General features: G+C 40.9%; 1 protein-coding gene across 2 annotated transcripts; it reads left to right on the top strand.

Annotated features, from left to right (window-relative positions):
* The first annotated feature begins 6,407 nt into the window (after window positions 1-6,407).
* LOC136428429 (zinc finger protein 474-like) lies at window positions 6,408-14,869 on the top strand. Of its 2 annotated transcripts, none has more exons than XM_066417920.1 (5): window positions 6,408-6,461; window positions 8,119-9,579; window positions 9,812-9,905; window positions 10,261-10,450; window positions 11,996-14,869. In XM_066417920.1, exons 2-5 carry the CDS (start codon window positions 8,255-8,257, stop codon window positions 12,151-12,153), a joined length of 1,767 nt encoding a protein of 588 aa, XP_066274017.1. In that variant the 5' UTR covers window positions 6,408-6,461; window positions 8,119-8,254; the 3' UTR covers window positions 12,154-14,869. The 2 variants fall into 2 exon arrangements, with proteins under 2 accessions (XP_066274017.1, XP_066274016.1); XM_066417919.1 differs by lacking the exon at window positions 6,408-6,461 and adding an exon at window positions 6,558-6,739.
* The last annotated feature ends 62 nt before the right edge of the window (window positions 14,870-14,931 follow it).

The raw sequence follows: 14,931 nt of genomic DNA, 5'->3' as shown, positions 1-14,931 counted from the left end.
GATAGATATAACTTTATATCAACGTTGATATTGGGAATCAAAAACGGCAAGAACTCGAACTAGCTTCGCATGTAGTGGAAAGGTAAAGAACAAGCAACGAGAGTTGCATGGGAACCCAAGGGAAAACACCTGGTGTGAATATACGCCACAAATCGGCAGAAGAAATAAAGCTTCGCTACCACCAAGTGACGTTTGCATTCAACGTAGCTCATCACATATTAATTTGATGTATATATTATAAATTTGATCCATCTGTAGAGCGATGGTCGTTTGTATGTGACCGGGGCTGGTCTGTCCATGTGTCATGGTCTATGAACATCGCTCGTTTTTATATTATCTGGACATTTCTAAGTAGACTTCAAATTATGATTTTTAGGTCAATCAACTGTCTTGCATGCGTAAACTTTCAAATAAATACGACCCTTGTTATCATTATTTGGAACGTTGTCGTTTAAGAAATACGACGCTGTTTTCCTCCCTCTGTCTTCAAACGTAATAAAAATTCTGGTCCACAGACGACATTAACAACAATCGAGGATGCTTGGACTACTGTATTTGAAGTGCATAATGCTGTTTCTATGAAATGAGTTATATCTGACAAATGCTCCGTAAAAAGGCAGGTGTCGCATGTTCTGCCTAACTCTGCGACGTCATGCCGCTAAGCGCTCATTACTGCCTAACGAAAGTGCCTAACTCACGTGGTAACCGACAACCACACTGTCTGTCAGTTTCAAACCCTGGTACATGTACATGTACATCATTACCTTCGCGTGTGTTTGTTTGTGTGAGTATGTGTTTGTGAACAGACATTCGATCTGGGTCGGTTTGTGACGTCACAGTCGATATTCTGACTGATTGATTTTTTGATTGATTCTGGTTGGTTAGACCCAGACGAGTCAGACCCGTAAGACGTATGCCATCATCACGTGACTGTAATTAAATCTGCGAATTCAGATTTACCTGTCAACTTACAGGTTTGACCATCCAATATGGCGGACAATACGTACGTCATAGTCACGTGATTGTAAAAACCAAATGTGAACGAGAAGTAAGTTTACTGGGAGCGGAGGGTGTATCTTTTCGTAGCCTTTGGCAGAAATTGATACGTTTAGGGATGCACAGTGCATTTTTGTCATGGAAGAATAACATTTAGTTACTCTCATTTCAACGAATACCTTTAAGTTATCACCATCTCTACTAACGTTAAATCAATGTACATTTCTTGCCACCAAATTGATTACGTTCTTGTTCTATGTTGATTCTTTCACGCGTTGATTTTTCTTGAATTATGGCTGCAGACTTTTATTCTTTTTCGATCAAACCAGCGTAATGTCGTTTTTTAAATACAATGTTCCTCACAACTTTCGGGCTTTCAAAACCTCGAGAGTCAACCCCACAAATCCTCGACATTCAATCCAAATCAACAGGTGACAAAGAGAGATGCAAAAGTTCTCCCTTGTTAAACAGAATTTCCCAGATCGTTCAACAGAGACGGCGGACGGTACCAACTTCCTGGCACTTCCTGGCGGACAGTACCGACTTCCTGGCACTTTTTGGCGGACGGTACAAACTTCCTGGCACTTTCTGGCGGACGATATCAACTTCCTGGCACCAATCGCTGGCGCCACGCGTCCACAAAGTCACGTGACATTAATGATTGGTCTCTTCAACTCTGAGGAAGACTGCAGGAGAACAGTCAAATATTAGAGATGCGCTAAGGTTTTGTATTGGAACAAAGTTTCTTGATCAATCAACGTTAACGGTGTGGTGTATTTAAAAAAAAAAAAGAATATATTTACAAGTTACCAAGTACGACATTTGAGAACGCTCGATGGTCTACCAAGTGTAGAACCAAAGCAATGAGAGTTTGGGCCTCATTCACTGCAAAAAAAACAACCTTGGAAGTACGATAGCTAACGGCAAGTCTAGTATCTCCTGAAGGGAAACAAAACGTAGTATTCTCACATCTGTATGATTTATCACACCGAATGAGAGCCAATCTTCATCCATCAGACCTAACCGTTCGGCCTAGACAGATCCATGAATAAAATCTTACACCGGAAAATCGCTGTAGCCTTTTTTGATTTGCTTATAAATTGATTTTGAAGTGCTCCATAATTGTCCCTTTGGATGGGATATAAGAAAGAAGGGCAGCGATATTACTGTCTGTGTTCGCGTTTTGATTGTTATATCATTTCCTTGTAAATGTGGTCTTTTAAAAAGCCATTAGAAACGCCCACCTCGCCAGATAGATAGCCCAGTCTTAAATGTGTGGATCCGTTCCCAAGAGCTGCTTGCCAAACTTTCAGGGAACTTAATGATTCTGTACGTCTGATCTAGCTTAAATGCCAATCATCTATCACCAAATATCGCTGATGATTAGATCATATAAATCAAATTCAATTGGTAGAAGGCGGTGGCACGATGCGTGCTAACGTTACGTGTATGTTATGACTGGGTACCTGTCACTGTGGAAATAATTAAATTACCTCCTTTTTGTTTTAATCATCACCTTACTTTCCCGTTAATGGCCCGGTCAAATACGCCGTGCGATTGTCGTACGATCGCACACTGAGGGAAATCTTGGAATGGTCGTGCATATGCCCTGTAAACTTAAGCTCTTGATACGGGAAAGGCTGTGTTAGATGAAAATTCTACGGCATCAAAATCGTACGACGACCTGCGGGGAATGATCGAGATAGTGCCGTACGACTTTCGTTGATAATTGAGTACTGCAGTAAAAGTGAATTGGCTCCATCAGTTTGATTTTCTTTGATCTACGGCATAGCTTACTTACATCCATGGTGAAACTATCTTGTTGCATCGCAAAGAAATGTTTGTAACATCGACGGATCAGGGCATAGTGTCGAGACCGTCGTAAGACAGGGACACGACAAAATTGTGAGGGCACTCTTGAGACGGCAGAGCAGAGACGTGCCTCCTACAGAATCCAATTGTTTTTAAAAAAAACCTTGTCGTAGATCATTGTACTACGGTCGTTTCTGTCGTAGCTTCCCTGAAAAATACCATGCGAGCCGACCAATGTGACCGCGCCTAGACGCTACAAATCGCAGACGAATTCTATTACGTCTTGGAATGGGCAGAACTAATAAAGGCCTATACATTGGTTGTTATTGTTAGTCACTTTGCTAATACATATGCCATACATATAGTACAGCTACAGCAGTTTGTCAGAACTGTCAACAAACAAAGCAAGAACCCCATACACACATTTTAGGACAAAACGGCTGACCAAAAATTACCGAAGAAGTCAGTATCTACTCCGATCTAAATACCTAAAACCTAAAACTATCACTAGTCACAAATACCTGCTGTTTATTTAAATATAAAGCTTAAGCTTCTTCTTGTTAATCAAGATTGAAATTAGGGACGAACTGTATTGAATGAATGGTTAAGTCACAAATGTAAAACGGTATGCCAAAGCCTTAGTAACGGTACAATCCTATATTCTTCTTTCTTCTCTCGATATGATATCAACGAGTGAGGTGAGTAATTTACTACTATGAGTACAAGTAACTTGTGCAAAATTCTTGACGGTAAACTCATGTAAGGAAAGATACACATTTTTTCTAGGTTTTTAAACCTTAGACCAAAACCGTCCATTAGCTGACGAACGATTGATAAGAAATACGCAAATACTTGTAATTTTCTTAAAACGAAAACGATGGTAACTTATGTAATACGTTATGTAAAGCAAGAATAAATGCTGTACATTATTATAGCACGTACATGCTTGGTCTTCGTGAGTCCTTAGAAAGACATAAGCATCGCAAATATTCTCTGACATCTCGGAATCATTCCTGACAAACGATATTTCTATTAGTGAGCAACCCTCGGTTATCTTGCTTGAGTCTAACATTCTATCGCCATATTCCCATTTCGCGGTGCTGTAGTGTTAGAAGTTGAATTGTGTTCCCCCATTTCTACCACCCCATCAATTCTATCGCACCTCTGACCCCGAAACAGCAGACCATAACTGGCCAGAGGACAGGGGGTCAAGCGTACGCCGCTCTCATGAAGTGAATGCTTTTGACCCAGACATGTTCACGCCATGGTAGCTTGACTCCCGCCAATTACCCGCTGAAATTTCTCGCCTGCCTGTCACTTAGCTTGGAGCCAGGCTCTCTAAAACGTTACCGCTTTGTGTCTGACGGACAATTATCCGGAAAACCGACCGTTTTTACACTTGAACTACCAGAGTAAAAACTTGGGGGCGGTGATAATAGCGCCATATTGGCACCAGCAGAGCTATATAGCAATGGGCGAAAACAGATACATAGGATGAGAATGGTTTTACAAATTTCTAAGATTTGTATCGTGCTGTGAATACTTTTATCTGACAAACGGGCTGTGTGGTTGTGCCTTTTATTGCTATATTTGTCACAGATTGCTGCGTAGCGAGTTCGAACTGCTTTTAAGCCACATGAAACACATTCATATCATCATAGCTTTTAGTTTAGAGACAAGGCAGTCCTACAGTGTAGTTATATACTGAAGTAAAAATATACTCCTGCCAAACGCTGAGGAAAAAGGATAAACATTTTGCTCGCAAAGGAACAATGTGAACAGATACAACTTGATATTTGAATGAATGGAGCACAACGGAAATTTAAAGGTAAAGACCTGGGCATCAAACTGTGGAATTGGCTTAACCATGTCCTATACTAGGCTGTTAACTGGCGTAATAGCTATGGGTAGGCTTGAAGTTAATGTTCTTGATGAAGACTCCATTTTTCATATAAACATCACTATATGGATCACTTATTACACTCAGCTTGGACTTTAGAAAAATATTCCAACCCTGTCCTTGACCGAAAAATTAAATACGATTAGTGTATCAATGTTTGGAGTGCAGGTATTCTAACGTTGCCTATGGCCAATGAATATATTGCGAATATAGCTACACATTCTCCAATTCCTGTGCAAATTTTTCTGTATCGTACGCGTACTTGCTTTTTTGGCGTGTAGGTTGCTTGCAAGTGACGTCACGGCGGCCATGTTGGTTGGTTAAACCCGAAAGCGTCAAATCTATGTTGTGTATAATGTGATTAGAGGTAACGTTAGAAACATGGTTTTTGTGGATAATCACATATTCACATTTACATCAAATATAAAAGTCCATTTGTGTTGGCAGAAATCATGCTGTGTATCTTGCCCTGTAATATCCAACACAAAAATTGGGCTTTCGACGGAAATTTTCGACTGTCCAACTCCGGTATTTTATTTGTCAAGGAATGTGCAATCCGTGGCTTTTATGTCAAATTCGGGATGACGATAGCTGACTTTCTTAAAGCAATTGCCACGATGTATCAAAGTTACAGTGAAGTCTATCCTACTATCCTAACTCAGACTGCTCAACCAAATGGCAGACGAACAATTCAAGACAATTGCCTTCTCCAGCTTGAGGGAGGCCTTCACATTCATATACATGTACACACACATTCATAACCGTTTCCATATTCTGAGCTGGGCCCCAGCGATAAATAACTGTAACAAGGTGGCGCTTGCAGGGTAAAGTAAAGCAATTGTGGTCAGCCCATTATGTGCAGGAAATGGCGTGGCGTTACAACCCATTACCTGATAGGCGCATCATCCTTTGTCTTAATAGCTGAGGCACTGATGGCCCTCTACATCAGCCTTAATGGACGGATTATGTTGTCCCCATCTAAGGCTTTAATGCCATGATTTTTCATCTAACCCAAACGACGTAGTTGATATAACGACCGAGCTATCAAACAAACACGACAGCGGCACACACGCCGTCGACTGTGGGTGGGTTTAATCGTTGGTTTGTGAGACGCCATTAAAAAAGAAACATCGGGTGATGTGTTGTTTCTGTTCTGACTGGGTGATTGAAACATATAAAAGGCGCGACAATGATCTGACGATTACTAGTGCTTTTAATGTTATGGCCGAAACTGTATGGCGAGGTCCTAAATAACATGATATAACTGTGACAGATAGTGTCTGTATGCGAGTGAGAAACATTTTGCCATGTGATAATCCGTATACTTTTGAAATAAAGGACAGTATTTTAGAGATTGCCTAGAGTATTAAAACTTATCACTTGTAGCAGTTACGTTGAGATATCATATTCTAAATGTTTTTTGGTGGGAATTTCGGAAAATGCCTAATTGTTAATGAAGTTAGCTAGAAATGTTACAGAAATGCATAAGTTTTGACATATTGATAAATCTGCTCGAATAATGAACAGGCGTACCTAAGTTGTGTTCAATACGAACCTCCTATCTATCTCTCACTGTCTCAGTGGTAGGTAGTAGGCCCCTAACAAACTTGCATGCTTTTCATATTGCTGTTGCCTCTTTACGACAATCGCTGAAGTGGCCCTGTGTGCAACTGCCACCTAGCGACTTGTGTGAAAAGTGGAGAAATCAGTGCGCGTTTCCAAAATGGCGGAAGCAGGTGGTATGAAAAAACAGGTAGGTGTACAACTGTGTTACAACAGTGACGCTAGCTTTCTCCGGGTAACTCTTCTATCTACACAATGCTAAATCCATGTAGTATCGTCTTCAAGAAGGAAAAGTGTACTCCGAGGAATTGTAGATAAGACACCCGCTGTGTAGCAACGGCACGCGTTCTCCATAGCAACATGTACGCGGCCCCGCCCAGTGCGTCAAACGTTACTAGGCAGCCGGGCAGCCCATAACAAAGGCGGCCATGGCGGTGACTCTCTTACAACACTGACACACACACAAACGTAGGTTCCCTTTCATTCAGACACCAAGCTTGAACTATTTGCACAACATATCATGATTCTAGGCTAGTTGGTCATTTTGCACTTAATGGCATTTGTAACGTAACGTTAAGAGTTGAAGTTGAACGTGTAAATTACGTTAACGTTAAGGGTGGATTTAGTCAGCCATGGTTAACACTTTAATGTTGTTTTTGCATGTTGCTCATTTGGAGCTTTGTTTGTGCATAGCACAGGGCGTTCTTCAGTGTTGTCTGTAACAATATTGTTATGCCATTAAATATAGTGTCTAAACATAGGCATTATGACATAACGCTATGTCCTTTACTTAAGCTTACTTACTTCCTGTCCCCCTCAGTAATTGCATTACTGTCATGGACTGACAGGTAACAGTTACAACTTGTCATGGATATCTGACATGCAAACTATATCACAAGATTCATATGAAACCTAAGTTGCAAAGTCATGTTAATGTAAATGTGTCTAACGTTACATACACCTTCTGACCTTGCTGCCTTTTGCTGTTTATTTTGAAAATTGGTTTGACCTTGACTGTAACAATTGGTTTTAAGCATTATTGAAGTCCCAAAAGGAGGATACCAGTTACATTGACTGTCAATCATTTTGAGTTCGTAATTTTGCAGTACGAGGGGAAAGGAGGTTTTCTCAGCGTTTTAAGTTTGTGGCGGAAACTATATAACGTTACACGTTATTGGGAATTTATATAATCAGTTTCAGCTTTTCCTTGCAGCCCTGTGTCTTGGCTTTTTGATAATTTTAATTTTACTTAAAAATGTCAGAGAACAGAGTGTTGCCTGGCATAAAAATGCATGTATATGACTTTGTAGTCTGGGACTTTGTAGTCTGGGACCATTTCTGTAAAATAGAAATTCTATCCCATGGTACACGGTATGCACGAGCTACAAAAAAAATGTTTTTCATGAAGAACAGAGTTTAAATTCAATAAAAATTTTGTAGGCTCTTAGAGCATTTCAATTAATCTCCAAGCAGATAATTTGGTTGGCAAGACAGTGTCAACAGGACAAAACAGTATCTAGGGCAAATTCGACTGGCCCTGGATACTGGTTTGGGCCCATGGACACTGTCTTGCCAACCAAAAGATCTGCTTGGAGATTAATTGAAATGCTCTATGAGCCTACAATACCAAATATCAACCAATGACCATAATGATAGAAAATTGTAACCAACAACAAGCATAGTTTGTTTCATCTACACAAAACATCAAGCAAATTAATTTTGGACTGAGGGCACTTGGAGCTAATGCTAATCTAATGTTTTACATGTCTGATATTTTGTGAAAAATTACATTTGTGTCAAACAATGGTCTTAACTTTTAATACCCTCCACTGTTGTTCTACTTGTAGGCAAATCTTAGAAAATGTCAGACAGCCTGGATGCAAGGATCCCGCTAGCTCCAATGGGACACAGTCAGGACTTGAGTCTCGTTCCTGGCAGCCCCACCCCCTCCCCCTCTGCCCAGCCTGAGCCTTGCCCCCTGGTATGCTGGTGTGTTACGTATGTGGGAGACAGTTTGGCTCCCACTCTATAAGACTACATGAGCCAAAGTGTCTGGAGAAGTGGCACAGAGAGAACTACAAGTTACCCACAAGTCAGCGAAAACGGTCGCCGGTTAAACCATTTTCGTTGCCCCACATAGACAACCGTCGGACCAGACCCCAGGAAAACGAGGCTACGTCAAACAAGGAAACTGTTTCACGACTCAAGAGGCCCAAAACTAGAACCCTGGAGAGGCCAAAGACAAGGACGTTGTCCAAGAGACCGCCGAGACCAGGCACTGCTACGTTAGAGAATCCCTCTCTTCCCGATCATCAAATCATTGATATTGACCAATCCCCTCGGACTTCGCAAGGAATTCCTATCGTGTCTCCCAGGTTAGATCTTCCTCCAGTTTCTCCTCGATCAAGACAGCATACCCAAACTGGTAGTTCGTCGAGCACCCCCATCTCAAGACCCGAGTCTAAAGGTGGCTATAGTAGTTCAAGGTCTTCTAATCAGAAGAGTGACAACAACATGTCCAGCAAAAGCAAGTTAGGCAGTGCAAAGGCAAAGAGGATAGCCCGCCCATCTACAGTCACACTAAGTGACAACAGTGAGGGTGGTTCAACCAAACCTAAAGCAAACCTACCCACTGTCGCACCAAAGAGGCCCACATTCAGGGTATGCTACATCTGTGGGAGAGAGTTCGGGTCCAAATCATTAGCAATACATGAACCGCAGTGTATAGATAAGTGGAAAGCGGAAAACGCCAGGCTACCAAAGCACTTGCGCAGGCCCACGCCCGTCAAACCGCAGGAGGTCGCGGTTAAAGGTGGAGGCAGCTACGATGTGGATGCCGCTAACGAGGCAGCTTGGCAGAGCTCGCAGGCCAGCCTGGTTCCCTGTCCTACGTGTGGGCGAACCTTTAATCCCGACCGTCTTCCCGTGCACCAGAGGGGCTGTAGACCCAAGGACGGCAGCACCGCTCACAAAACAACCCCGTCTGCCACCGCCACATCCGTTCCTTCAAAAGGAGGGGCCATGCCCAAATCATCATCATCAACACCCCCTCAGAAGCCGCGTACTGTCGTGTGCTACATCTGCGGCAGGGAGTTCGGCTCAAAGTCTATCGACATCCACGAGCCGCAGTGCCTGAAAAAATGGCGACTGGAAAATCAGCAGCTTCCACGCGGCCAGAGACGACCTGAGCCCAAGAAGATGGGATCGTCGTCGATGAGTGCAGAAGAGAGGAATGAAGCGGCGTGGAAGAGCGCACAGTCCCAGCTGGTGCCTTGTGGGAACTGTGGACGTACTTTCCAACCTGACAGGTATGCTAAGTAACAGTCACATAGTATGACTAACAGATAGAGAACTACATGTTGATTATCTATGACAATTAACTCTTCCTCTGAGTCAGTTAGTTGCATAATTATTGTTTTTGGTAACTGTCTGTCCTTAAAGCATTTTTGGCGTGTGCGAAAATGCTTTCTTAAAATCATAGTCATATCAAAGAAATAGACAAATGTGGCTGTGCCTTGACCTGATCCTATGTTTCGCCAGGCTGGCAGTCCACCAGCGCAGCTGCAAGCCTAAGGGAGGTGCATCAGGTGCTGCAGGTGGCCCCAACTTGTCAAAATCATATCCTGCTCCATCGGTAAATGACAATTTCCTTTCAACCATTTTTACTAGTGTGAAACAACAGTGATTCATAATTCTCTTAAGAATTATCACATGAAAAGGAGTCATAAATGTTTAATATGTGCATGTCTGAGTGTCCCCCTGTGGTGAACTTGAACTTGAATGTTCAACATTATGGTAGTAATAGTCCACTGTGTTCTGCTGCTGCAGTGGTCTGGACGCTCTGCAGCTGCTATCAGTCTTTCTTTAACTGTCTCTACTGTGTCCATCCTTAGCTCCACGAGTTTCCTTTCTGATCATTAAAGGTCCTAGTCCTTTTTCTTTGACATCTGTTCTTTAAATACTCAACGGTACTACATTCCACTATGCAGAAGTCGAAGACCCCGGTTGTGCGTCGCCCTGCCACCGTGGTGTGCTACATCTGCGGACGGGAGTTCGGGACCAAGTCCATCTCCATCCACGAACCACAGTGTATGAAGAAATGGCACCTGGAGAACGACCAGCTTCCCAAGTCCATGCGACGCCCGGAACCTAAGAAACCTGAAGTCAGGCCGATCACAGGTATGCCCCCCTCAACTTTAGATAAAACTTGGCCAGATTATATGATAGGTTAGAGTTTTGCGTGTAGTAAATCTATGAGTTGTGATGCAAGCATCTTTTTGATTCACGCCTCTATTCAGTCTAAGTAGAGATAGTGAAACAGTAGTTTGCACAAGGTAACAGTAAACATATATCCACTACCTGACAGAAGGTAGTGGATGCTACCTGAAACGTCTGACCGCTCCAAAAATCTATCCAGTTGTTTGAGAGACTGCTACCTTCGCTTGCGTGCGTATCTTATTACCTGAATGTCTAGCCTTCAGTGAAGTAGCACAGTTTGTACTAGTTTATCAGTAAGAATTTATCATTGGAAGAAATTCAGCGACAACATTGAACACCTGTCAAACATCAACAGAATGTTGGGAAATCTTAATCACATGTTCATCTTTTCTCTTTTTCATTCCTTCCTTCCTTTCCCTCTTCTGGACAATAGGAGGAACAGGTACCAACTTTTTTATACAACTTCACCTTTCACTTTTCACTTTTGTGTAACATGCATGCATTGCACGCTAATCTTTTGTGTAACATGCATGGATTGCATGTTAATGAATGATCATATAAGTCTAGATCAGGGGTTTTCCAGTGTCCATCATTCCATTATTTTACGGAATGCTGCTCCTCATGGTAGACTAGACAAAATTCAGTGCGTGGAAATGTTAGTGCATTTTGAAATCTATCCATCAAGAAGGAAGAAATATGTAAACTTTGCAGGGGTACAAATATCCATATTTTCCCCAGAATTCCCAAGATTTCCTTTGGCACTATGTCAAACAAAAATTTGGATGATTAGAAAAAGACTTTGAGCTGGAAAAAGCCCTAATCTAAATATCATCTAATAGGAATATACAAATGAAATGCCTAGTATAGTACTTAGCAGTTTACTGATAATTCATAATCAATGTAAGTTCAATTTTTCTATTTGAACATGAATGAGTTACAAAGGTCTGCTGAATAATTCAACAACCGAAGAAATCAGGAAATCAATAACTGATATGAGGAAAGGAAACAGATTAGTTCCGCCACACTTAATCTTGCTTTTAACTTGTTAATAATGTATGAATGCATGCATAAGGCCTAGCAATACCACACTTCTCAAAATCTGAACAGTTCACAGAATCAGAGGCATATCAGCATTCTCATGCGTAGTCATTGCTGTGCCCTCAGCCATGTTGGTGTCTCTATTTGCATTTCAGTGAATGCTTGAATGTTTTTGTATACATTTAAAGGTCTTCTGACCCTCTCAAATAACCTATCAAGAGTTAAACAGCTAAAAGACAAGAATACCAGAAGGATATCATTTCAAAACGTACCGGTAAAACTTGATGGATACGCTTTAAGCAACAATCTACTGAAATGCAAATAGGGACACCAACATGGCGGTCAGCACCTGCCTACTTCATTGAATGTAAAGGGAGTGAAAATCCTCTATAGTCTAGGTTATGAAATTCCAAAGTTCTCTTTGACTGTTGTGTATTGATTCCTCTTACCGTTGTTAACCGTCCCCAGCATCTGGATCCTACGATATCGACGCAATGAACGAGGCGGCGTGGAAGGCGGCCCAGGCTAACCTGGTCCCGTGCCCCATCTGCGGCCGGACCTTCTTGCCAGACCGCCTGGTGGTCCACCAGAGGAGCTGCAAACCCAAGAAGACAGCGGCAGAGTAAGGCCACGATCAGTGGTGTAACATTTACATCATTCTATGGTCATGGGCAGCAAAAAAGACAGCACAAGCACTGGTCAGCCAATTACAGTCATAGAGCTGATATAACTGTAAAAGGCAAAATGTTTGCAAAGGTTTCATGTTAGCAGTTTTTGCGTTGATCACTTCAAAACACAAACTTGAATTTTAAAACCAACTTAGGGTATCTCAATAAGCACAATAAACCAAACGCACAATGCAAAAAATGTTTGATCCGTCTTATGACTGTAGCACCACTATTGTTTCAACTGCAAACTTAAATCCGCCATGAAGCTCTATGTTCTAACTTTGGTCCCCCCGAACTTAAAGCCTTCTTACAGTATCCAGAGTAAGGGCCCAGGCACATTCATTGTACATCAGGTAAAATGAAGGGCATTTTTGGGACAGTAGATGTGTCGTACAAAATTCAGCTGCCTTATATTTGAAAAAGTTGTCAAGATTCTTGTTGGTGATCATTTCTGTCATGGCTATGCTAAAAATCCTGTAGCTAAACAACAGAAACTGTATGACCAATGTGACATGGGGATATCTTATCAACCAACATGAATGAACACATCTTTAGTAATAAGAAAACCTTTCAAAATTGTACCTAAATAAAATGAAATATATATATTGCAGAAATAAATTTTGAATATAAACATAGCAAAATGTTTCCATTGTATAGAAATGTCTACATTGTATGGAAAAAATTATAGTGTATGCAAAGTTGCAAAATGAAGAATTTAAGGGCACTTACATGTATGGGCTAAAAAGCCATAAACCATTGAACAATATAAATTTATCAAGGAGTACAAATTGATAAAAGGAGAGAATAAGATGAATACCAGTCATGTACTTGTGTTGTTCACTTATAAATATATATACAACACATTGAATGTTATATTACTTTTGCCAACATTATATTTTTAGAGACCATATAATGTGCAACAGTGAAAGACAGTGGGAGAAAAGATTGTGCACATTCCTCAAATATGTAACTATCATATTTCCACATGATTACTTGATTTCTAATCACCACTTGGCAGCTAGACAATTACTAATAGCAATACAATCTTAAGTAGGCCACACCAACTTTATGTCCATTGTTCTTGGACATTTGAAAGTACACTATACATTCCTCAAGAAGCATAAGGCGGAAAACTTACATGTCAACTTCATTGTATATTCAATTCCTAAATGTGAGTGCACTCAGCATAAACTCATCTGTTTTAAAATTGATGTTCCGGTTAAGCATAATTTTTTTTTCAAATCTGAGAACAAATCTAGTTCATGTTGCCTCCATGTTTGGTCATGTTGAAAAGTCTCAGCTCAGGTTTAAGTGAGGGTAAAGAATGATACCTCAATTATCAAGTCATATTAATGAGTATGTGCATACTGTCTACGAAAGACCAATTTCTTAGTCTACAATAAGAATTCTTACTAATAACTCACTACATAGCAGACAAGTACTAATATCTTAAGGTACAGCTACAACAGCACAGAACAAAGGAACACAAGGTAAAAAATTACTTTGGTGTCTGGAAGTGTAATATTTCTTGTCAAATAGTTTAAGATTTATAAAGTAGAAATATTATGTTACATAAATGGAATGTCAAAGTGTACTCCCTAGGCTGATTTAGTGAAGAAAGAGTAATGTCACATACCTTAATACACATGTAGCCCCAGTTGCAATCACGCTTTGCAAAGGCACCAATGTAGATGTCCTTCAAGTTCTTCTTGATCAATGCATGCTTTTTTTAAAGGCTATATGATTAGTGCCTATAGATATTGTGTGTTCATAATGTGTGACAATGTGTACTAACTTTAGCTCATAAAACAAAGCTGTACAATGTATCAATGGCTGCTAACAAATGCCTAGTACATGTACTACGTTTTTACGATGACTATATCTTCACAAGGACCTTTGCTGATGTTGATTCAAGAGTAAGGTCTAGTTAGTACACACTGGCTTCAATGTGAGATGTACAAATTAAGTGTTGTCAGCATGATGTCTAGCAGGGCTGTCTCCAAGACCCTCCCCTCCTTCCTGGGACGGAAATTTGCTTGTTGGAATGGAAAAAAACATCGGACCAAAAATTGGAACTTTATGACATGAGAATATATTTTTGTAAGCTGAAAATGACAGATTTAACAACAAAATTTGCTTCCAACTTACAATTGAATCATATTTCATTTGCAACGTAAATGCAACACCCTTTTCATCAATCTTGGTTAAATGTCTTCCAAGGCCTTTGATAGATGCGCCACCCCCCACCCCGCAACAAAGAATGGGATGGAAAAAAAAGATTAAAAGCTGGAGACAGCCCTAGGGCCAGGTCACATTCATTGTACAATAGGTTTGTGACATCCAGCTGAGAGCATTCTTGGACAGTTGTTGATGTGCTGCACAAAATTCAGCTGTCTTGTGACAGAATCCTACCCCAAATAACCATTTGGCTCACCCCTGAGACATTGCCAAAAATTGTACAATGAATGTGACCACACCTATGGCAAAAGATTGTTGCAGATAGAAATAGATACACAGTGGGTTTGATCCATGCTGGAGTAAGGTGTGAATTCTAATGCTAAGACCAACATAGTGCGTGTGACTCACCAATGTGCAAATAGCCATTCATGCTGTCAAAGGTAGACAAGTTGTGAGGCACCACGTCGCAATGTCAAATAAAATGTTACAGATAGTGTATGTGTAGTACGTAATTATGTGTTTTGTCTTTCTTGAATTTTAAATACTTTAGCCATATAG

The sequence above is a fragment of the Branchiostoma lanceolatum genome, chromosome 2 (assembly GCF_035083965.1).
Source record: "Branchiostoma lanceolatum isolate klBraLanc5 chromosome 2, klBraLanc5.hap2, whole genome shotgun sequence".
Taxonomy (NCBI): Eukaryota; Metazoa; Chordata; class Leptocardii; order Amphioxiformes; family Branchiostomatidae; genus Branchiostoma; species Branchiostoma lanceolatum.
Note: the sequence above shows the minus strand (reverse complement) of the source record. Positions and strands in the feature narration are given on the sequence as shown.